This window comes from Ursus arctos, unplaced genomic scaffold, assembly GCF_023065955.2.
Source record: "Ursus arctos isolate Adak ecotype North America unplaced genomic scaffold, UrsArc2.0 scaffold_24, whole genome shotgun sequence".
NCBI lineage: Eukaryota > Metazoa > Chordata > Mammalia > Carnivora > Ursidae > Ursus > Ursus arctos.
In genome coordinates, this window is record NW_026622919.1 from 7,474,067 (window position 1) to 7,497,292 (window position 23,226).

Genomic DNA, 23,226 nt, shown 5'->3' on the forward strand with positions numbered 1-23,226 from the left:
TAAAGCAATAGACCTGGATTCTCTCTGAGTTCTGGAGGCCGGAGGTTGGAAATCAAGGTGTCCACAGGCCCCCCTCTCTGAAGGCTCCCAGGCCCCTGCCCAGGCTCCATCGTATGGCTCTCTTCTAGCTTCTGCTGTGGTCGGTGCTCCTTGGTCTGTGGCCGCGTCGCTCCAGTCTCTGCCTGCAGTGGCCCATGGCCTTCTCCCTGTGTGTTTGTGTCTGTGTCTCTTCTTACGAGGTCACCGGTCACCTTGCATTAGGGCCCACCCTAATGACCTCATCTTAACTCATTACATCTGCTAAGACCCTGTTTCCAAATAAGGACACATTGACACATATTGGGATCAGGATGTCAACATATCTTTTGGGGGAACCCCATTTAACCATCATCTCCTATAAGGTGACATACAGGCTTTGGGAATTTGGATGTGGACTTCTCTGGGGGGCATTCTGTGGCCTTCTACACTGGCCATCTCATCCACTCATCCAGAGAATGTTCACTGAGCATGTGTTGTTTCAGGCACAGTGTGTGGGGAACATGGGGCAGTGTATAAGACATGACCTCAGGGAGACACGTACAAGTACATAGGACATTACATTCACTTGTGACAAATGCACCAGTTCTGGCAGGAGAGAATTCTGGGACAACCTTGGGAGATATTCAAGAAGGCTTCCTGGAGGGGACATCCTGTTGCCGAAACCCCAGTTCCCAGTTCAGCTGCCCATTGCTCAAAAAGCCACTACTCAAGAGACAAGTTTTGATTGTAAAGGAGTATGAGCTTTATTCAGGAGGCCAGCCACCTGGGAAGAAGGTGGACTCTTGTCCAAAGGCCAGCTCCGAGGTTCCTGCCTGGCCTAGAGATGTTTAACGGGTTTAATCAGTTAAGGGAGTAGAGCGTTCTGACGTTTCTTGATTACATGCAGATTTGACAACGCCACGTACAGAGTTGTCTCGGTTCCTGGGGGTTGTGCAAGCAGTTCTAGTTCCCTAATACCTGGGGGGGCTGGGGGGTGTGCAAGAGAGCCTGGTGATGTACACAAGTGCTCTGTTCTTTCTGCAAAGGAGGGCAAGGTCTTCAGATGCACCAAGGGAGGTCAGTGAAGTCATAGCGTGACCTTAAAAAAGAAAAACATTTTGCTAAAAGATCGTTGGACTAATCAGAGAGCCCAGGAGGCATCAACAGACTTGCCCTCCTCTGTGGCCTAGGAAAAGTTCTGGTCTTTCATTCTCCAAGGCCAATGGAAATCTGCATATCTTGAAAGAAAGCAAATTAACTCTGTTACGGATCAAGGTCAGCAGGCTAGGAGTGTGTTAACTGGCCGGAGTGCACTTACAGTCCTAGCCAAAAGTGGAGAGGGACCCTGTGGGCTGAGGGGCTGCCCGTGGAGAGGCGAGGGGCAGCTTGTTTTCATCAGAAAGCACCAGAAGTCTGGTAGAGCTGGAGAATGGGGCCAGCAGGGATCTTTCTACTTTCTGGACGCAGGCATCTTGCCAAGGCCCTGCACCCAGCCCCGTCCCTGCAGGCTGCAGGTGCCACAGATGTGATGGGAGCAAGTCCCGGCTGCTCCCACATCTCTGTCCCTTACCTGCACCCAGAGGGGGGACCCGGCGCCGCTGAGGTTCCAGCCACCCCCGTGTGGCCACAGGGGAGGCCCTGAGGCAGGAGAAGGGGTGAGCGCATAGCCCTGCACCTGTGAGCCAGCCTCCATCTCCCCCATATTCTGTAGTCAGAATCAGGGGTTCTCCCCCTCTGTCTCTTGTGGCACCCTCCACCCTGCAGCCCTCTAGGCGGTGGGGGCACCCACTGTACCCAGGTCCTCCACTATCCAAATGTCCGCGGTCTGTGAGGGGTGAGCCCTTGACCCTCTCACACCTTCCAAGGACCCTGGGGACAACGTTGCTCACCTGGCCTGGGCCTCAGTGCCACCTGTCCTACTCCTGCTCCAGAGGACCCCCAGGCCTCACTCAGCACCTCCCCGCCCAGGCTGCCACCTCCCTTCCAAGGGCGGCCCCTCCCCTGGTCGGAGCACAGCGGCTCCCTTCCTTCCCTGAAGCGCCATTAGCACAAGCCAGTCGGGTGCGTAACACTCTTACCAAAGGTGTGGGAGGGGAATTACAGCACAGGACAGAAACTGCTTAAAATAGAAGGAGAGAAATCACTGTTCCTAAATTGCCCTGCCAGCCCTCACCACGGGGTGTATCTTCCTGACATCATCCTCCCAGGACCAGCCGCCCTCGAGATCCGTCTCTTCCTGTGCGGGGGCAGCTTGTGCCTCTGTGTGTGTCTGTCTGTCTGTCTCTCTCCCCCGCCCCCTACCAGCCCATGAATTCAGGATTCTTCAGGCAGCTGCCAAAGCTGCCAGAGGGAAAACGCGACCTGCCAGTGAGGGCATCACACAGAACAGTTCGGCTGTTCCCGATGCTCTCTTACTGGATCCCGTTCCAGAACCAAAAGCCCCACTAAAGAGTTTTCCTGGGCAGTCATGCCCCAGGCCCCTGCATCTCCACGGATACTGAGTGGCCAGCACTCGGCACCAGCTTTCTCTGCAACGTGCCGCAGACCAAATCATCAGGTCCTGCCCAGAAACCCCTCTTGTCCCTCCATCAACAGTTTCTCTGCGTGTAAGAAGCAGAGTGTAGATAGCACTTCCTTCTTCCAAGCAAACCCCAGAAAGGAGAGACCCCAATGATTGGGTACGCGTCTCGGTGAGGTCCATCCTGTCTGTGTACCAGACCGCCCCTGTGCGCGAGGTACTCGTTCGCTCTGTGACCTGCAGCAGGTTACTTAATGACTCTGGGCCCAGTTTTCTCGGCTATAGACTGAGCTTCCATTAGCACGAGCCTCCTCCGGAATCGTGAGCATTAGCTGAGCTGATATATGTTAGATACATGACACTTTTTATCCTCATGCTAATTATGTTAATTATATAATGGTACATTACTATTATCTCTTTTCTGGTACATGTACTTTCCCCTTTATATCACTCTGGATGGAGTTTTGCTTTCTTTCCTGAGGAACCTTTGCAAAAGCAAACCCACGAGGTGGGGCCCCTTTCTAGCCTGCTGCGGCCCCGGTGGCCAGTGCTTGGAGGGCCCGCTGTCTCCCTGCTGCAGGAAGGGGAACGGGGCGTGTGTCCGCAGGTCTGGGAGGACACAGGCACACACTAGGACTTGCTGTGTCTCCCATTGCCCAAAAGTCCTTGGGAAGAGGGAAGGAAGCCTGCGTCCCCAGAGCTCAGCCTGTGTCAGCCTCGGCCGTCTGTGGTGACACCGGCAGGCAGGAGGCCCAGAGCCCTCGCTCACCCCCCAGTGGATGTAGAGGCTTGGCTGCTTTCCCCCCACCCGTCCCCCTGCCCCCAGCACAGCTCACTTGAAGAAAAGAGGCCTAGCGGGTAAGTCACGGAGAGCCCACACCCTAGTGAGGGAGCCCAGGGAAGGGGCACGGCTGGGGGATCTGTTTGCCCCAAACCTCAGTTCCTTCCCTGTCCAGCTTCCCTCCTCTCCACACACAGTGCCTCTGGAGAGAAAAGCCCTAGCACCAAGGGGTCAGTCCCCGGGGGCTCCCTTGCCCCTGGAAGATATGGTTTGGTGGGAGAGAGTGTGTGGTCTGTGACCGGACACCCGCGTGTCCTGAGCGCATCTGAATGTGGCAGCCCAGAGCGCCCGGGGCTTTAGTGTGAGAGCGCAGAGTGCCCAGGGCCTCAGTGTGAGAGCAGGGTGGATTGGGGTGCCCTGGGTGACCTCGGATAGGAGCGGCTGGACATGGGTTCACCCCAGAAGTGTTACCCGTGTGCATGAGTGTGTTTGCATGAGTGTGGGTGGGTGTGCCTGTTGTGTGCACACAGGCACGCATGAACACACGAGTGTGTGTCCATATGGGAGTGCGTGCACATGTGTACGCACGAGTGTGTGTCCAGGCTGTGTGAGCGTGTATGTGTACGTGTGTATATACACTGTGTGCCTTGTGTGAGTGTGCACAGGTGTGCATGACCATGTGCACGGTGTGTGTGGGTGTGCATGTATGCAAACGTGGGTGTGCGTGAGTGCTCATGTGCTGGGTGTGTGTGCACATGTGTGTGTGTGGAGTGGCATGAGTGCGCTTGTGCGTACACAACTTTGTTACACGTATGCATAAATGTGCGTCCGTGTGGGTGTAAGCGTGCACGTGGGTGGAAGCACAGGAATGTGGAGGGGTGGGGGAGCAGTGGTGCACGCATGTACACACGTGTGCACGCACACACACCCCCCCTTCCTCTGCGTGAGCACCAGCGCGTGCATCTCCAGGCAGCTGATTTATTAACGAGGACAATACAAGGAGAGTGTGCCTATTATTTCTAGTGTCCGCATCAGCTCCTGACAGCTCCGTGGAATTGAAATATCTTATTTAATGCGAGGAAGAATCATTTTAAATATCAACTGTGACACTCAAGGACTCGAACCAAAAAGGGCACTGTGTGTTTCCTCGTGTGCCGGAGAAGATGCCACGTTTGTTAGGGCCTCCTTTCCTCCCTGCCCAGCCCGTGTCTCCGAGAGTCCATCTCTCTGTCCTGGCTCCTCCCCGGCTCACCGTGCGCCCTGCACCCTGAGCTCTTCTCTCCATCTCGGAGGAGTGGACTGAGCCGGTGGGTCCTGCCGGCCGAATCGGGACACTGAGGGGGGGCAGGGAGAACCGTGTGGACCCTTAGTGCGTCTCCGTTTCTTTCCACCCTGGCCAAGCCCTGCCCCAGGGCTCTCCCCCCACCACCACCCCCCCCACTCCCCCCGCCTTCTCCATTTGACCATCCAGTGGGGACAAAGCAAGGCTTCCTCGCCACTGGCCACTCCGCCACTGTTAGGAAGCCTGAGGAAGGTCAGTTACGTGCACACACATGCGGTTATGGAAAGATCTCCTTGTCACACGCACAAAGGAGGGAGTAGAACTGCCGAAAGGAGGCCCTGAGTCTCCTGCTGGAAAGGGGAGGGATCGTGAACTCGCATGTGCTTGTGTTCGCCTGGAGAAGTTCTGAAAAGCGACCAGGAAGCTAGTCGCCGCGGTTATGTGTGTGTGGAGCTGGGAGTGACCGGGCAACTGGGGCACGGGGTGGGAGAGACGTTTCCTGTGCACCTTTTCTTCTAGTCTTTATGTCCCGTGCATGGGTTTCCCAGAAGAAATCAATAAATAAGTGGTCCTTCGAGGGGGCTCAAGGTGGGTGACTCCAGGTGTCCCTCAGTCCCTCAAGCCACGCCCCTGGGACTTTTTGTCATCAGAGGGAGAATAAAGCTGCAGGTCAGCCAGGAAGAGGTGCCCCTTACCCACCGTCGCTGCTCCTTGTCCGCAGAGAAGCCCGGCTCAGGCTCTGCACCCAGAGGACACAAACTGAGATTACCAGGAGGTCGGGAGGTCAGCCTAGTGGCAGGAAGTTCACTGGGGTCAGGAAGCTGAGAGGAGCAAACTTTGGAAGGGGGTCTGTCATTTTCACTGGCCTCGGGGTCCCTGAGGAGGCAGAAGAGGAGGGCACACCCTCTGTTGGCAGCTGAGGGGCTGAGGTGAGGCCCCTCTACCAATAAAGAAGATTGGGTAACCGAGGGGGCATGGCAGGTCCTTTGCCGGTGGCTGGGCACTGTTGGGGTTCACACGTCCATGGGAAAGCTGAAGGATTTGCCAGGCAAGGGAATCTGATGCTTGGTGTGGAGCCCCTCATGGATCCGCATTCCGGTGGGGGGTTCCGCCACACTCCCTTGTCCTCCTCTCTGAACCTCCCCACCTCACCCCATACCTTCCACTCACCGCCAGTGACTCATACACCTGCTCCTTCATTTGCCAGGTGCTTGTGCAGCACCTGCTGTATGCCTGGAGTTATATCCAGGGCCTCTTATAATCAGCCTATCAAAGATGGCCATCATTGTCACCATTTTACAGATGGCAAAACTGAGGCTTGCAAGGCTCCATAACAAGCCCAGCCCACATTCCTAAGAAAGAGTAGAGGGGAAAGTCAAGCCTAAATTTCTGAGTCAGAAGCTCCGGTGCTTTCTCCAATGCCATGCTCCCCTTCGGTGGATCAGGTGTAGGCCCTGCTGTACAGGGAATTCCGTCCATCCCCCTGCCCCTGGAGGGGACAGGGCTGGGCTCATCCACTTTCCTGCCAGGCCCGCGGCCGCAGGTGGGTGGGGCAGACGGAGCTGGGGGCTGAGTGTGTCCAGAGGGCCCAGAAGGGAGCATTTCAGGGATAATGAGCGCTGCTACTATCGTTATCAAGGCTGCGTACAGCGCGCTAGATTTGCAAGCTGAGATGCTGGCCGGCTGCCTCATCCACCCGCCTAGGAGGCAGGGAGACCGAAGCTGCAATTGGGGTGGAGTGAGGCGGGCTTCCCTGGTAGGAAAGGCAGTGGGCGGAACTGTTACTTTAAATAATGTTTCCATCCAGCCAGAAATAGGTCTCCCATGTGGGGAGGAGAGGGAGGCTGGGGGATGGAGAGGAGGCTGCACCCCACTCTGCCAGGCCAGGGAGCACCTGGCCTCCACTGCAGGGGGATGGAAGGGAGGCCCAGGGCCAGTGCTCCTCTTCGGGCCTTGGGGGAGGGGCCGGCCTGCAGCCAGTTGACCTTCCCCCGGGGCCTGGGGGATTCCTGGCTGAAGCAAACAGACATACAGCCTTGTGCAGAAATCTACTTTTATTAAAGTTTAAATTTCACCACGCATCACTGACATCAGCAAACAAACCCACATCCAATGAGTCCCTGGTGTCTGTTCTATAATGTATACTTAAATTATATGCTCAAAGTGCATTTTTACATTTTATTTTTAAAATAAAAGCAATATATGCATACAATGAAAGAAATTCTGATGACATAGAAAGACATAAAAAGTAGAAGTTTCCCTCCCTCCCTACCCAGCACTTCTCCCAAAAGGGAGATAACAGGTATCCATCGAGTATCCCCATCTAGAAAACGCTTTATGTACGTGTATCATGTTTATGCAAATATATACATTTAGGTACTTGTATCATATGCAAATATACACATTTTACGTACGTGTTTTCATACGTATGCAAATATATACAAATGTGTATTCTGTCTCATTTACCTACATGGTATCATACCATTTACACTCTTCTTTAACTTTTTTTTTTTTTTTTTTGGTCCACAAACTGAAATTATTTTTATTGGGTCGATTTGCATGATCCTAAACATCAGACGAAGGGCCTGGTAGCCTGTGTCCATACGCAGCAGCTTACTGAGAGCCAGAACCGTCCGTTATCACTCTGGTCCCTGACGCTCCGCCGTGGTACTGCTTGGCCGCTTCCTTCCTCGTGTTGTTACTTCCATAAGCATCTCCCCCTCTCCAGCTTCGACTTCCTTTCCGTGCTTTGTGCATCTCGGAGACCATTCTGTCTCATACGGACAGGGGCTCCTCATTCATTCGGCGGCTGCAACGTTGGTAACTGACCCAGTTGCGTTCTTGACGGATGTCTAGGTTGTTTCCGGTTGCATGTGTATCTCTGCCGTTCAAAGGAATGCCACCTTGAGCTCCTGGTTTTTTGTTTGTTTGTTTGTTTGTTTGTTTACCACATTTTTGCAGTATATCTAAGAGGCCAGCTCGCAGGAGTGCGGCCTCTGGGTCAAAAGGCTTGCCTGTGCTCATTCTGAAAGATTTTTCCCCAAAGGCTGGACCACTCTGCACTTGCACTGGCTGACCTGAGGGTACATCTCCCCTCCCCCCCACTCCGGCCAGCGCTGCGCGTGATCGAACACGAAAGTCTTCGGCAGTCTGAGATGTGAACGTTGTCTTGTTTTGCTTGGCCTTTCATTGTGATGGGAGTTGAGCATCTTTTTGTTAGTTTTGGGGGCTGTTTCCATTCATAGTTCTCTCCCTGCAGCTTTTTAATAATTTTCGGATTCCATTTTCAAAGATAGAGAGCTGTTCCAGCCAATCTCGCCTTCCATCTCTCCTGTCAGGTCACCCCATCGCTTTCGAGACCCAAACAGTTTCCCCAAAGCTATCTCCCCTCCTTGCGGTCGAGGCAAGCGAGAGTGGGAATGGGCTTGAGGGTGGGGTGGAAGCAGAACGGGAAATTTGCCAGAGCCTGGGCGCCCGCTATCTCCCCTCCATCACACTGTGCGCAGTCGCGAGGGACAGATAAGAACTGCAGCCGGTGGCAGAGATAAGAGGCTTAGACAGCCAGAAGGTTCTGAATCACGGTGCAGAGCCACAGCCAGAACCAGAGCATCCATGAGTCCCAGGACAGAAGGGGGGCCCTTTGGAAAATGACGTCTGTGTTGAACTGGTTAGCAGCTGGGGTCACGCAGCCTCTGTGGGACCCTGGCCCTGCCTCTTACACCTATGAGACTGCCTGTCAGTGAGGAAACATTTCTGAACCTCAGTCTCCCCACCTCTAAAATGGGGATACTGATAAATGTACCCGCTCAAGGATTAAGTGAAGGACTCTCATGTGTAGCCCCGCAGCTATTCGCCCTTGTTCGCATACGACAAGGAAAGTGAAGCTAGTGTAACGGGTTTGCATAAAATTTAAGTTTAAAAATTTGTTAGAATTGCTTTTATGCTGAGATTACATTTCTGCTCTGTGACCTCAAAATGTCCTTTTTAGATAAAAGGCTGACCTTTTCTGTTTATTTTTCTCTCCCTGCCTGGCACTTTTTAATATTATCCATTTGTGTTTTTTTTTTAAGTTTTTGGTTGCTGGATTGTTTGTCTGTTTGCTTTTTGGTTGGTTGGTTTTAATGATCTTACTTGGCAAAGTAAAATGTTGACAGTCTTATGTCAAGCCCCATTTTTTTAAGTGTTACTAGTCCATGATATCCAATAGTCTGGGAACTGCTGTGTGAAATGAAAAAATGTAGGGAAAGTACTTAAGACCAGGCCAGAGGCATAGCCGGTGCTCAGAAAGGGGCAGTGCTTGTTTCACTGTCGTGAGATGGTGACGGTGATGGTGATGGTGATGGTGATGGTGGTGGTGATGGTGATGGTGGTGGTGATGGCAATGGTGGTGATGATGATGGTGGTGGTGGTACTAATGGTGATGTTGGTGTCGGTGATGATGTTGGTGTCGGTGATGGTGGTGGTGGTGGCGGTGGTGGTGGAGATGGTGGTGCTCATGGTCCTGATAAGCCCCGGCTGGAACTTGTGTAAAAGGAAACTTAGCAACTCTTGAGAATAAGGTTGCTCTGTCCCAGGGATGGCATAGCCTAGGGCCAGGTGGCAATGAGCTTGTCCACCAAGTCAGCTGGGCAAACCCTAGGACACCCAAGAATGGAGAAGATGTCGTAGGCACAAGCCCCCTGATCCTCTGAGGTCCCTGCTGGGCCATCCACTGGTCTGGGACAGGAAAGGTGATCACAGAGGGGGCACCAGGGGAACTAGCCCCCTCCGTATCAGAGAGCACCACCTGCCCATGTCTTACCAGCCGGAAGGCCCTCTCACCAACTTGGCCTGGCCTCCTCCCTGCCTCTCAGCCAGGTCAGTGCCCTGCATACCTGCGCTCCAGCTACCTGTCCCCTACCACCAGACTCTGCTGCCCTTTGGGCCAGTCACGTGCTCCCAGAGCAGGCTCCCAACGGTCCTCCTTGGGTTCGTGCATCCTGGCCTCAGGGCCCACACATACAGAAAGCCACCCTGTCCTGCTCGGGAGGCTCTGCCTTTTCCCTCCACAAAGTGGCAGTGGCGCTGTCTGGAGTGTTAAGGGTGAGTTGATACAAAGCATTTGGGGAAGCATAGGAAGGTTCCTGCCTCCGCCACCCCCATCCATTTCGATTCATATTTACAGTACAGTCCTGGGCCTGGCCGAAACAGAATGCCCCCACCTTCCCAGTTATGTGAGTCACAGGCAAGGGAGGACAGCAGCCTCCAGCAGAGGACCTCCAGTCCCGGAGGCCGGGTCACCACCAGGGTCAAGGGCTCAGGCATGGCGCCTCCCGTCTACGGGAAAATGCAGGCTGCTCCCTAAGCACCTGAGCAAAAGCCTGGCTGCCCTCGGGAGGGACGCTTCCATTGATGGGGACCTTCCTGTGACTCCAAGACATGGCAGAGAATCCGGAACTCCCTGGTGCTCTCCGTTCAGGAAGAGGGTGACCTGGCGACCGTCCCCCTCTGATCCCACTCTGACACGTGCATCCCTGCACCTGCCCGACTTGCTCACTGGCTGTCTCGTCTGCCCCCAGGTACATGATCACCAGCCTGGACCGCACCCACGCAGGCTTCTACCGCTGCATCGTGCGGAACCGGATGGGCGCTCTGCTGCAGCGGCAAACCGAGGTCCAGGTGGCCTGTGAGTAGTACGCTGGGCGACTTGGGGGCAGGGAGGGGTGTGGAGCAGGGGAGGGTCTGCAGGGTCCTCACCCACCACCATGCTCTGGGGAGAGCCAAATCCAGCCGTAGCCTCCCCTGCTCATAGGGTGCTGATGGTGGCCCTTCTCGGCTGTCATGGGAGTGCCCTCGTTTTGTGGTTGACAGGTGCTCTCAAGGCGGCACCACTGACCAGGGACACATACGTCTGTCGGCTCAGAGTTCAGCACTCTTTACATGGGACCGGCAGCTGCTTTTATAAAGGGGGCCCTGTCACCTGGTTCAAGGGCCTTCTCTAGGGTTGGCTGGGCCTCACACTTGGGGCTCTTCTTGGTGGCCCACCTGAACCTCTTCAGCTCTGACGCTCTTCTCCGCAGACTTCCTGGTGCCCCCCATGACCTTAACCTTGCCATCCTCCAACTCGCTCAGCCCGGGAGCTGTAACAGCGAGCGGGTCCCGTGATCCGCGGGGTCATTGGGGGATGCCTCCTAGTGGCACCATGACCCTAAGAGGGAGGGGTGGGGATGACGAGTCTGGGTTCCTGGAGGAGCCAGGTGAGCAGACAGTAAAGTGTAGGCCCCTGCAAGTCCCTCTACCAGTCCCCGGAAGGACTTTCTCAAATGGAAGAAGGGAAGGCAGTTTCAGAAGATCCCAGGTGCATCTCAGGGACCAGGGCCCCAGAGCACCCAACAACACTCCCCTCCTGAGACTCAGCTTCCCCTTCCCGGGCTGCCCGCCATCCTAAAATAGCTGCCGTGTGCCACAAATGAGCCTCATTATGGGCTGTTTCATCTCGGGTTCTTCCAGGGGCAGAGGTCCGAGGTGGCACAGTGGGACATGGGAGATTGGAAAGCCTTAGTGAGCCTTGAAATAAAAAAATAAAAAAAAAAAGGGACACCTTCTCACCCGGAGCCTACAGGGGCTCGCCTCTGAATTAGCACAGGAGAGAACTTGCTACTTGAACAGAAGCAGGGTAGAGAAATCTAAAAGGAAACCTCAAGTGAGGCAAAGAGTGTTGATAATAATTATGGAAAACAACCGTAATCAAAAGTGGAGGACGGATTGTCTCCATAAATCAGCACTAAAGGCAACTCAGCTCACTCAGAGGAGCGGAAAAGCCCTGAGTTAAGATGATGGATCAGGGCACTGCCAGCGGCTGGAGAGCTCCCGGGGAGCTCCATTTAGCCAGCGCCCGGAGTCCCGCGGGGCAGGGGCAGGGGCAGGGGCAGAGCCACAGGCCAGCCTCCAGAGAGACTGCGTGTGCATGTGTGTGCCCATGTGCGTGCAGGTGTGCGTGCGTGCGTATGGGTTCCTGCACGTGTGTGCGAGTGTGTGTGTGTGCGCATCAGTCTGCTTCTTGGTCCCCTGCGTGTGGGAGAGAACACGTGTGCACGTGTGTGCATACACACGTATCCACATATCTGTGTGCAAGCATGCGTGCAAATGCGCATGCCTAGGTTGGTCTGCCCCTTTGTTCACCTTGGTGCTGGTGACGACACACGCGTGCGTGTCTGTGTGCATGCAGTTGGGAACGCCATCCAGGACACGATGTCCCCGACAGTCTAGGCTCATCCAGAGAATTCCTTGAGCTCATGTGCCTAGCGCACCCAGCCGGCACCTGCACGTAAGACGTCTGCAGTCAGCGAGCGTTCCTGCTGCAGTTCGTTTTCTGTAGCTCGTGGTAAGGAGAGAAGAAGCAGGCCACGGAATGGGAGGGCTCCTGGCACACACGGTTCTGGCCAAATGCAGAGCAGTGAGCTGACACTCGCACCTGGGCCGTGCGGTCAGCCCAGCGTCTGCCCCCTCAGCCGCCTCTCCCAGGGCATCGCTGTGCCCTCAAAGCTACGTGTCAGCTGGGCTCTGGGAGCCTGGGCACACGGTCACAACCGTCGTTGCCACCAGGCTCTACGGGGCTGCTGCTTAGCTGTGCCCGTGTGGCCACAGGTGGTCCCTGGCAGAGAACGGGGTACCTGGAAGGGCCCGAAGGACTGAATGCAGTGGGGAGGCCCAGGTTCTCCCCCTTCCTGACCACCAGCTGCAGCGCCCGGGCCAGCCCTGAGAACCACTCCTCAAATCACATCGAGCCGCCTTGCTCTGTAGCATCGTAAAGGAGAACCCACTCTTTGCAGCCCTTTGGACCTAACGCCAGAGGAGTGAGGGGAGCCCTGGGGACTCCAGCGGGCGCTTGAGAAAAACACTCATCCTAACAAGTTAATGACAGTTTCACCCCACCCCAGTGGCCACAGCGGGCCAGAGAAGGGAAACTCACCTCCCCGTCCCTTCCCTTGCTGAACACAACTTGTCTCATCCAGGGGGTCTCTCTCTCTAGTTATGGAAGTTGAAGAATTTGCTATCCAACCCGTCCCCCCCCCCAATCAAAACACTCTCCAGGGTCCTGGGTGTGGGGAAAGGGGAGACCTGGCAAAACCACCCCCACCCACAACCTCACTATTTACACCTGTTGCTGGGCAGTGCACACCATTCTCTCCCGTCCTTATCCCGCAAGGCTGATGGGGGCGGTGGGGGGGGGGGGGTGATGGCCGAAGTCACACAGTGAGGAAGTACCAGAGCGGGACTTGAACCCACAGCTGCCCGATTCCAAAACACCCCCCCCCAACCACACTGCCGTCTAAGGTCAGGAAGAGATAAATCAAAATGCAGTGGGGGTGGGGAGAGGGGGCTTACGGGCTGAGGTCAGGGTTCCCATGGAACCCGGTGGGTGCCCTGGACTGTCATGTCCCATGTCCAGACAGCGCTGCAAAGGGATGCTGTGTCCACCTAGGATGAACACCATCTCACACCGTGGGGTGGGAGTCACATGCTCTTCTTGGCTGTCAGCAGAGGCGAGCAGATGAAAATACTTACAAGTAGTTCCCGGGTTCTTTTGTGCCTAAAACATGGCCATGCCACGGGATGGGGGGGACGGTCAGGAAGTGTGGTTTCCAGCCCCAACCTCGGCGCTGAGTAGCTTAGGACTCTGGGCACCTGGTGTATGCGTGCAGGGTGGGGGCAGACAAAGAAAGAAGCACGGCCTCCATCCCCCTGGAAAGGTGAGCACGTGCCCCAAGACGCCTTGGAACCCACACAGATTCAAGCCCATGTCTCTCAGGAGACGCTAAAGGAGATATGGCAGAGCCTCCAGAAGGATCCCTCCAGTGTAATTGTGTGCCTGTCTTTCCCCCGTGGGTTCCCAGGACAAGTGTGGGAGCCAGGAAGGCGTGTGGTACAAGGCACATCTCTAGATGGGGAAACAGAGGCTCAGAGAAGGTAGAGGACAGCCCAAGGTCCCACAGCCAGCATTTCTACCTTCCATCTTTTCTTGCCTCGCTACTGTCACACTGTAGGGTGTAGCCATGAACTGCCCTCCCACCCCCACCCCCGTTCAAATCCAGGCTCCCCTCTCGCTAGCTGGGTGACCTTGGGCAAGTTACTTAACTTCTCAGTGCTTTTGCTTCCTCTTCCCTTTGCGTCCCGGAATAAACATTCACCTTTCTCACTCTGGCCGCCTTCGCAGGCATACTCCTCGCCACCGTGTCTGCTCTCCAGAGCTGGGGCTAGGGTAAGGCAAGTGAGGCAAGGAGGATGCAGAATTTAAGGAGGCGCCCCCCCTCGGGTACTCACCGTGCACTCTCAGGATGCCAGTAGCAGTGCCTCCTGAAACCTTCCACCTTGCTCACCCAATCCCAGTCCGGGGGCTCTCCCGGCTGTGTGCCCTGCAGACCTCCTGCGTCTGTCTGTCTGTCCACCTGCCTCTCTCACACAGTCACACAGATGCCCACAGGTCTAAGGATGGGTGGGCAATGGCTGCCTCTGCAGACCCCTCCGTCTCTCCCAGTGGGTTTCTGCATCCCAGGGGGCAGAAGGCTTTGCCCTGGGGCTCCAGGCAGCCGGTTCCTGGTGATGCTGCCCTTCCGGGCTCCTTCCGGGACTGGGCCAGGCAGGACCACCACCCCCTTCCCAAAGACGGACTCTGAATTGGGTTCTAACGAGAAATTAATAAGGCAGCTGTGCTAACAACTAATGATAATGGCAAAGTCGTTACAAAAAGATTCTTTACATGTTTTTAATTACAGCAATTAAGAGGAAGTCAATAAAACATCCACCCCCTCCCCAGCTCCCTTTCTGCCTGTACTCTTCACCATCACCACCACCCCCCGCCCCAGTCTCCTCTTTGTCTTTAAAGTTGCCATAAATTTCTGGCTTGCAGTAAGCTGGCTGAACGGCTGAGGGGTTAGGAGAGGCTTGCTGGGTCAAGGATCCTTCCCGGCTGTCCACATCCACATTCTGAGAGCAGCAAGCCCATCCATAGGCCCCAGGGCAAAGCGCCCTGCCGTATCCAGAAGCCACCTGTACAAGATGGGACATGAGGTATCAAGACTGTGGTTGGGGTTGATGCCCATAAGGCCACCAGTGGGCCCGTTTTTCTTAATTCTTGACCTGAGTGTGAGCATTGAATGCGGAATATTGAGGGGCTGTGCTACAGTTCTAGAGAACATTATTGTGTCTTTCTGGAGCACCCATTTTGCCTGAATGATTCAATCACTCGTGCAACAACTCCCGCTGTATGCCCACTGCATTGCTGAGCTGTGTTCTAGGCAGGGAGGACACGGGAGACGAAACCGGGACACCTGTTCCCGCCCTCAGGAAAGGAGTAGGGTGCCGTCAAAGTTAAAAGGTGAATATATGATAGAATACAGAACATAGAAGGCCCATGGAGAAAAATAAAGTACTATAAGGAAAAATGAAGCCAAGTAAGAGGAATGGAGCCTGGGGCAAGGGTCTTGTTTGCTGTAGTGGCTGAGAGAGGCCATCTGGGGAGGCGACATTGAGCAGAGTCTCAAAGGAAGCAAGAGGGTGAGTCACACAAAGGGATAAGATCTTTCTGGCCAGGGAACGGCAAGTGCAAAGGCCCTGTGGTAGGCTTGGGTGTCTGAGGCCAGGGTAGCTGAAGCAGAGTGAGGGAAGGAGAGAGTGGAAGGAGATGTAGGTGAGGAAGTGGGGCACTAGAGACAGATGGTAGCATTTGAGAGGGGGTCGGCACTTTTGATGTTACAGTGCAATGGAAATAAATATGCATGGTTGGGGGAGAGGCATGATACGATCTGTTGGAGGGAGAAAGTACTGTTTCCCTAATAAACAAAACCACAATGATCCACCATCTCATGTCCACCAGATTGGCAAAAACCAACGAGTCTAGCAAGACCAAGAGTTCTCAGAAACTCCCATCAGTGCTGGCGGGAGCGCGAAGTGGTAAATTGGTGATTTGGAAACAGTTTAGCATTATCTCGTAAAGGTAATGTGTGCATGCCCTAGGACCCAGCAGTTCCACGCTTAGGCTCATGCCCTAGAGACTCTCTTAGCCATGTGCGCCAGAAGATCCACGAGACTGTTCTTAGCAGGACAGCAAAACGCTAGAAACAGACCCAGCCTGCAGGTGGGCTGTGCTCCCTGGCCACATGGACATCCAGGCAGCATAGCTGGAGGTCAAAAAAAAAAAATTGCACCAAAAACAAATCGCAGCAGACATACAAAATAATTCCAGGTATAAAGGGCTTGGAACTAAACTACATTAACCCTAAATTGTTTAAGGATGCATTTCTATGTGGCAGAACTTGGGGGGAAAGCCATGTGTGATTGCCACAGTATTCGGGGTGACAGTTAACCTCTGGAGAAGGAGGGGAGGTGCCTGGGGGGGCCAGACACCATGGTGGGAGGGGGGAGGTTTGTTAGTGTTCTGTTCCCAAAGCTGGGTGTGGGTATGTGAGTGTTTGTTCTAGTCTTCTGTAAAGTGTACATATAATTATATGCACTCTTTTGTACGCATGACATATTTCATGATAAAAAAATGTTTTAGAAATAAATAAAAGCCATGAATGTATCCTGAAGTGGAATGCGTACTTCACAAGACCTTTTAAGATGTTAACAAAGACATCAGGAATTTGGAGGCCACTTCCATCTGTGCCCCAGGCTTACACTTCTTTGCTCTTTGGGGAATCCGTTGGGAAAGGTGGATCAGTGCTGCAGGCAGAACACGGTGTGTTAACAAGCCGGTACCTCGGGGAGCAAGTGCGAAAACTCTGATCTGTTTCCGCCTTAGTGTGTGTGCATTTTCCCAGGGGTTCCTGGGGCCCCAGGCTTTGCCAGCGTGTGGCCTCCCTCCTTCTAGCCTTCCTTTTGCACTGGCCGGCTGAGTGGACACCCCCTTGGCCCCTTGCTGCTGCTGTTCAGTGTGTGTTTGACTGTGCCTTGTGGCCTGTGAGCAGAGCTGGGGGCTCCTTGAGCATGTCCTGGAAACCCACTTGACTCCAGGCAGTGGAGAGAATGGGAGGGCGCCGGGGGCCTGCGAGCCATGGTGAGGCGGGGAGATGTGGGATGGAAACGTGGAGGAGAGCATCAGCTGCAAAACATGGGCCAAGACCAGCTGTGCCCTTCCTTCCGTCCCTCTCACCGTTCATACGTACATGCCTGCACCATGTACAGTCATCCGTCCTCCTGCCCGCCTTTCCTCCATCCGTCCCCTCCTCCCTCCATCCGTCCCTCCCTCTTCCCCATTCCTCCATTCATCCCTCCCTTCCTCCCACCATCCCTCCCTCCCTCTTCACCCATCCCTCCATTCAGCCATTTCTTCCTCCATCTGTCCATTCCTCTACTCATCCATCTATCCATTCATCCTTCCCTCCATCCATCCATCTCTCCATCCCTCCATCCCTCCATCCATCCATCCATCCATTTCTCCATCTTTCCATCCATCCATCTCTCCATCTCTCCATCTCTCCATCCATCCATCTCTCCATCTCTCCATCTCTCCATCCATCCATCTCTCCATCTCTCCATTCATCCATCCCTCCATCTCTCCATCCATCCATCCATCCATCTCTCCATCTCTCCATCATCCATCCATCCATCTCTCCATCTCTCCATTCATCCATCCCTCCATCTCTCCATCCATCCATCCATCCATCTCTCCATCTCTCCATCATCCATCCATCCATCTCTCCATCTCTCCATTCATCCATCCCTCCATCTCTCCATCTCTCCATCCATCCATCCATCCATCTCTCCATCTCTCCATCATCCACTGAACAAACCCGCTTCCCTGCCCTATCGATGTTCTTTTGTTTCCTCTGCCTAGCCCTTCTCTCCTGTCTCCTGGCCCTCACACACTCTCTTCCATCTGAACCATCACCCCACCACACACGCGCGCACACACACACACACACACACTCTTAGCTAACACCTACTCTTATTTATGTTTCTGCTTAGAAGAAGCCTCACCACCACCGCCCCCGGGCTAAAGTAGGTCTCCTGCTGCTGCCTCTCACAGAACAGCCCTGTTTCTCCTTCCTAACGGTTGTCACAGTATGTCACTGAACATTTGTCTGTGGGTTGGCTTGCTTGTGCCTGTTTCCACGAGCAAACTCTAAGCCCCACAAAGGTAGGGACCAGGTCTTTCTTCATTACCTACCAAGACCAGCTGTGCCCTTCCTTCCGTCCCTCTCACCATACATACATACATACCTGTATATGCGTGTACAGTCATCCATTCGCCTGCCCTCCTTTCCTCCATCCATCCCCTCCTCCCTCCATTCATCCATCCCACAGTAGGGGCTCAGTAAGAGTCATTGCGTGATGGCATTGGGTGAGTTTTGAGAGAACCTACCGTGTGCAGAGTACAGGGCCAGGTGCCTTGTAGGGACTTGCTGATGAACGCGATGCCTCTTGAAGTTTATGGTATAGTAGGGAGAGAGAAAGGGTGTGCATGAAGCATGTTAATGTGGGGGATGAGTTATGAAAGAAGCAGAGAGGAAATGCAGGGAGGGGGCCAGGTTTGAATGCTGGCCCTGCCCAGCCCTGACTGCTTAACGTTGGATAAGCCACTCTATCTCCATGAGCTTTAATTTCCTCACTGACGAAATGGAGCTAATAAAACTAGAGAGGGGAGAAAGAAACACTATTACCATGAAATTGCTTTAAATTGTTCAAATATATCTTCAGAGTTCTGTGAAAAGTTTTTTAAATAGATAAAATTATTGTGAGAACTGAAATCAATGTGATTTATTAATGCAATTTTTTTATAGACAGAGCCAAGTAATGGAAATTAATAAACAACTAAAAATGTGTATTTAGTAGAGTCGAGCTGGCCGTGGTAGCACGAGGATTACATGCATGTGAAGTCCACCCAGAAAGAAAGCTGTTGTAGGGTCAGTGTGCAGCCGTCTGTGTTCTTTAATTCCATTTGGTGGCATGGGGTAATCTTTGCTGAAGAGGTCGTTGTTTCAACTAAGCTGTGAAAAATGTATACGACTCTAATATTTTAATATTACAAACATTAGATATAATTTTTAGCACTTTAATATGCTCTTCCAGTTTCTATGTCTGCGTAACAAATTACCCCAAAGCGTAGTGGTGTATGGCGATCATTTATTAGGCTCACCGAGTGTGTGAGCCTTGGATCTAGACAGGGCACAACAGGGATGGCTCATCTCCACTGTATATGACTGCGGTCTCCACTGGAAGACTTAAAGGCTGGGGACTGAAATTATGTGAGGGCTCACACATCGATTCACATGTCCAGTGTGGGCGCTGGCTGTCCTCTGGGGACCTCACTTCCTCCTTTCATGCACCCTTCCCATGTCTGTGTGGGCCAGATTGAGCTTCCTTACAACATGGCGGCTGGATTCCAAGTAGATGTGTCTGGACAGAGAAATGGATCCAAGGGGAAGCTGCATCCTTTTGATGACCTAGCCTTGAAAGTTGTATACCGTCACTTCCAGCACATTCATAAGAAGAGCATGTTTGGATGGGAGATAAATACTGGTGCAGCCGTCTTTGGAAAGATAGATTGTGACACACACGTGTAGTATCTCCCGTAATCCTGACTACAACCTATGAGGAAGGTACTCTTCATAATGCCATTTTACAGAAGAGGGAATTAAAGTTCAGCAAGGTCAAAATTTTGCCCAAGGTCATGCCTAATAGACAGAACTAGGATTTGAACTCAAGTCTCAGGGACTCCAAAGCCATTACCATTACATTTACTGCCTGCCAAATATAGAACAAGGATGCCAACAGCACATCCTCTTTCTCGAGAACCTTCATTGGCTGGATCCCTCTGAGATGCTGTTGAATCATGGCACCTTGGTGAGTCATAGCTTGTTCTCATGGCATTCTAGGCAGGGACCCCACACAAGGACAGGCCTGAGATGAGAAGCGGGGTGTAATTCAGTGTGGCGGGAGGGCACGTGATGTGCTGTGGGCATGAAGACAGGAAAGGTTGATTGGGGTCAGATTAGGGAGGGACCTGAATCAAGCCAGGGGATTTAGACTTTCCTGGGACAATGAGGAGATCCCAAAGTTTCTGAGCAAGTCGGCAATATGTCCAGAAAAAATTAATTAGGAAGAGTGTGAGAGATGGAGGGGTGGGGTGGAGCTTATGGGGACCTTGTTGGGGGGTGTTCAGAGCAGCTGGAGTAACGGGATTCGCTTGGTGGTGGGCCTGTGGGAACTGGGGCCAGGGGGGGCTTGGTAAATGAGAGGGATATCCCAGAGGAAGAGTCAAAGGACTTTGTGGGGACAGGGAAGGAAAGCAAAGCATCACAAAAGGCTCCAGGGCTGGTGCAGGTGGGAGCTGTTCACAGAAGAGAGCAAGGAGGAGGTAAGAAATGCCAACATTTTCTGTTGGAAATCGAGTGTTGGGTGTTGGAGCTCAGAGAAGAGCCAGAGCAGATATGAGAGTCTTTGCAGAGGGCCCGTGGTCAGAGCCATTCGATGAGGGGAGGCCTCCAAGAGGGCAGTGTGGCCAGGAGGAGAACAGACCCCAGGGCTTTGGAAAGAGAGAGGATAGGCCCATGGTTCTCAAACTTTGGCCTGTAGCAGCATCCTGGAGAGAGTGAATCAAAAACTCAGAGATCCAGGTGCGTTGAAGCAGGGCCTTTCCGTGCCCTGGGGAGGGGGAAGGGTGGGAACAAATCTGCAGGCTTACCACGTTCCCAGGGGATTCTGAGACCCATCAAAGTGTTAAGAGCTGCTAGCCTGAGCCCAGACCGTCGTTCTCAACCTTGGCTCATGTTGGAACTACCTGAGCAACTTTAGAAATACCCACACCTGAGTCCCACCCACCCTTCAGCGGACCTTAAAGGCCCCTCGGGGGATTCTGAGGTTTAGCCAGGCTGGGGGATGCCTGGTTGAAAGAGAGGGAGAAGAGGCAGCAGTATTCGAGGGGTTGGAGAAATAACAGTGAAAGCAGCAGGAGACCAGGTGGCTTAGGACGTGGCCCCCTTGGCCAGGGAGGGGACGGCAGGCAGTGGGGACATGCAACTAAGTGTTCAGTGGTCAGAACCTGATTGCACACGGGAATGCTGATGGCCAGCTCACACCCCAAACCAGTGGAAACAGAAGTCTGCAGGTTCAAGAACTTGACATCAGCACTTTTTCTAACTGGAATGTGGCCAAGTTGGGGGCAGTGATGCTTCTCACACTTGAACATGGACAACCTTTACTAGGGGTCTGTCGAAGATGCAGTAGGTCTGGGGTGGGGCTTGAGACGGGCTCCCAGGTGACACCCATGCCGCTGGCCCACGGACCACACTTTGAGTAGCAAGGATGTATGTTAGTGTTCAAAGGTCATCATGTTCAGCACAGACCCCTTCCTGTACCCCGTTGTAACCCTCTGCTACTAGAATCAAACCCCACCCCAATTCTAGCAGGCAGGTGAGCAACCAGAAGTTTCCTGCCTTCATCTCTGCCGCTCTCTTCCCGTCCTGGCTGACATGTGAGAGCTAGGATAAATGTTCCCCTCCTTATCTGCCAGCGGGGAGGCATGTTTTTAAAAGAGCAGTATGGTGTTTCCATTCACACTTGCACGCAGCCTCATACACTTCCCACCCAAGGCAGAGGAGGGAAGTCATCTCCACACTCTGTGAGCATCCAAGACCCCACTCTCCCCAGTGTGCCCAACCTTGCCTCCATCAAGAACCTAGGAAACCATCCCCAAGATGTGCCTCACGCTGAAACCCCGAGTGCCCTGTAGGGCAGACTCCAGACTCAGATCTGAGTTCAAATCCAGGCTCTGCCCCTTCCTAGCCATGTGCCCTTGGACAAGTCAAGGAACTTCTCTGAGACTGTCTGGGCAGTTTTTCCCTTTGTAGAATGGGTGATATCATGACCAACCTCTTCGTGGTTGCTGGATGAATTGATTGGTTCATGGATATATGGATATCAGCCCCAAAAGCACGAAGCGGGCCATGTCATAATGATGGGCTTAGGGGGTGGGGTGATGGGGTCAGGTGGGTGGCCTGAGCCCGGTGGCCTCCTTCCCCCCACAGTCATCCTGCCGCCACCACTCCCAGCCCAGGAGCAGGCAATCTGACCCCCACGTATGCTCTTCCCTCCCGCAGACATGGGGAGCTTTGAGGAAGGCGAGAAGCACCAGAGTGTCTCCCACGGAGAAGCAGCTGTCATCCGCGCCCCACGCATCGCCAGCTTCCCACGGCCACAGGTGACCTGGTTCCGGGACGGCCGCAAGATCCCACCCAGCAGCCGCATGTGAGGCCCTGCTCTGGAGGGGGACATGGGGGGGGCTCGCCCTGTGGGAGAGGGGACTTGGGACCTCCCGGATGACAAGAGAAGGGTGGCTTCTGGGAACACATGTGTGAAGACTTAGAGACGCAATAGCTTGGTTGCCTTCCTGGGGAACCCCAGGGCGTTGGCCCCAAAGCACTTAAACCCCCAACAGGCAGCGACAGAAGCCATTCCCATCTGCGGCAGATGCGGGCATATCCCCAGCAGGGTGGCCACCCGGCGGCTTCCCGTGTGGGGTGCGGGTGTGGCTGAGTGTGTTTTGGCTGCAAGGAGGCGGGAGGCCAGGGCAGGCCCGGCAGGGAGAGAAACACATGGCCCTTTCAGCATGAACAAGGACCCCTCTGTGTGGCCCAGGGCGTGGGTTGTGGCAGCCGGGCTTGTGGGCAGGAGCCAGGGAGCCAACACCTCCAGAGCGGGCGAGGGGCAAAGCATTTCCTCCAGGGACGCTCCCGGCCCTCCTGCTCCCTCCTCAGGGCCTGGAGCCAGCCCAAGCTCTCCCCTTTGGACTCCAGCTCTCCCCACCCCTCCCAGAAAACAAGAAAGACCACCTTTGTCCTGGTCTCCTCGGGCCACAGGTCAGCTGTGGGTGGAGCCCGTCCTGGTCTCTGTGGGAAGTGGGAGCCGAGGTGGACGGTTCTTGCCTTTGGTGAGAGAGAGGCCTCATCCCGACACGAACAGCGGCTGTCGTTCATTGAGTGGCCGCTGCGTCCTCGAACCTGGGCTAAGCACACACACACGTCATCCTCTCCCCCAGGATGGGTGTGCACCTCCAAGCAAGAGACGCTCTGTCTCCTTCCCCTTTCGATCCCCAGAGCGCACGCTCAAAGAGCGTCCGTCAGAGGAACGACCCTCACAACAGTCCAGGGAGGGGGCTGGCTGTGTCTCCACTTTGGGGACCGTAGAGCCCCCAGAGCTGAACTGCGTTGCCAGGTCTCACACAGCTAGCTCCAGGCTGGCCGACTCCAGAGGCAGGGTCCTTAATTCTGTCTTATGTGGAAATTCTGTGACATCGGGGACAAAGACAAGGAGAGAAGGAGGATAACGTGATTGCTCGTGTAGGGAATTGGTCCTGGCAGTGCAGTGATTCTCAACCTGGCTACCTGTTAAAATCGTTTGGACAATTTAAAATGTGTTGATCTTTAGATCCTACCCCCTGCACATTCTGAGTTTGTTAAAATGGGGTGTACCCGGGCGCTGAGTTATTGGTTTTTTTTAAAGCTCCCCCGTTTCTGACGTGCAGCCACCACTGAGAACCGCTGTCCTAGAATATATCCGTAATGCTGCCTAACGAAAGGTCCCAGGGACCTGAGGCAGTAGGCTTGACCTGTCATAGGAATGTGCAGATTGGGACCTTGGCTCGGGCTC

At 54.1% G+C, this 23,226-nt stretch overlaps 1 protein-coding gene across 2 annotated transcripts in view; it reads left to right on the forward strand.

Annotated features, from left to right (window-relative positions):
- Nucleotides 1-23,226, forward strand: part of SDK2 (sidekick cell adhesion molecule 2) — a 254,736-nt gene that overhangs the window by 140,533 nt on the left and 90,977 nt on the right. For both annotated transcript variants that reach the window (XM_057318008.1, XM_026512320.4), the window contains exons 3-4: nucleotides 10,158-10,264; nucleotides 21,678-21,825. In XM_057318008.1, the coding sequence (XP_057173991.1) occupies nucleotides 10,158-10,264; nucleotides 21,678-21,825 (255 nt within the window). The remainder of the gene's footprint in view (nucleotides 1-10,157; nucleotides 10,265-21,677; nucleotides 21,826-23,226) is intronic.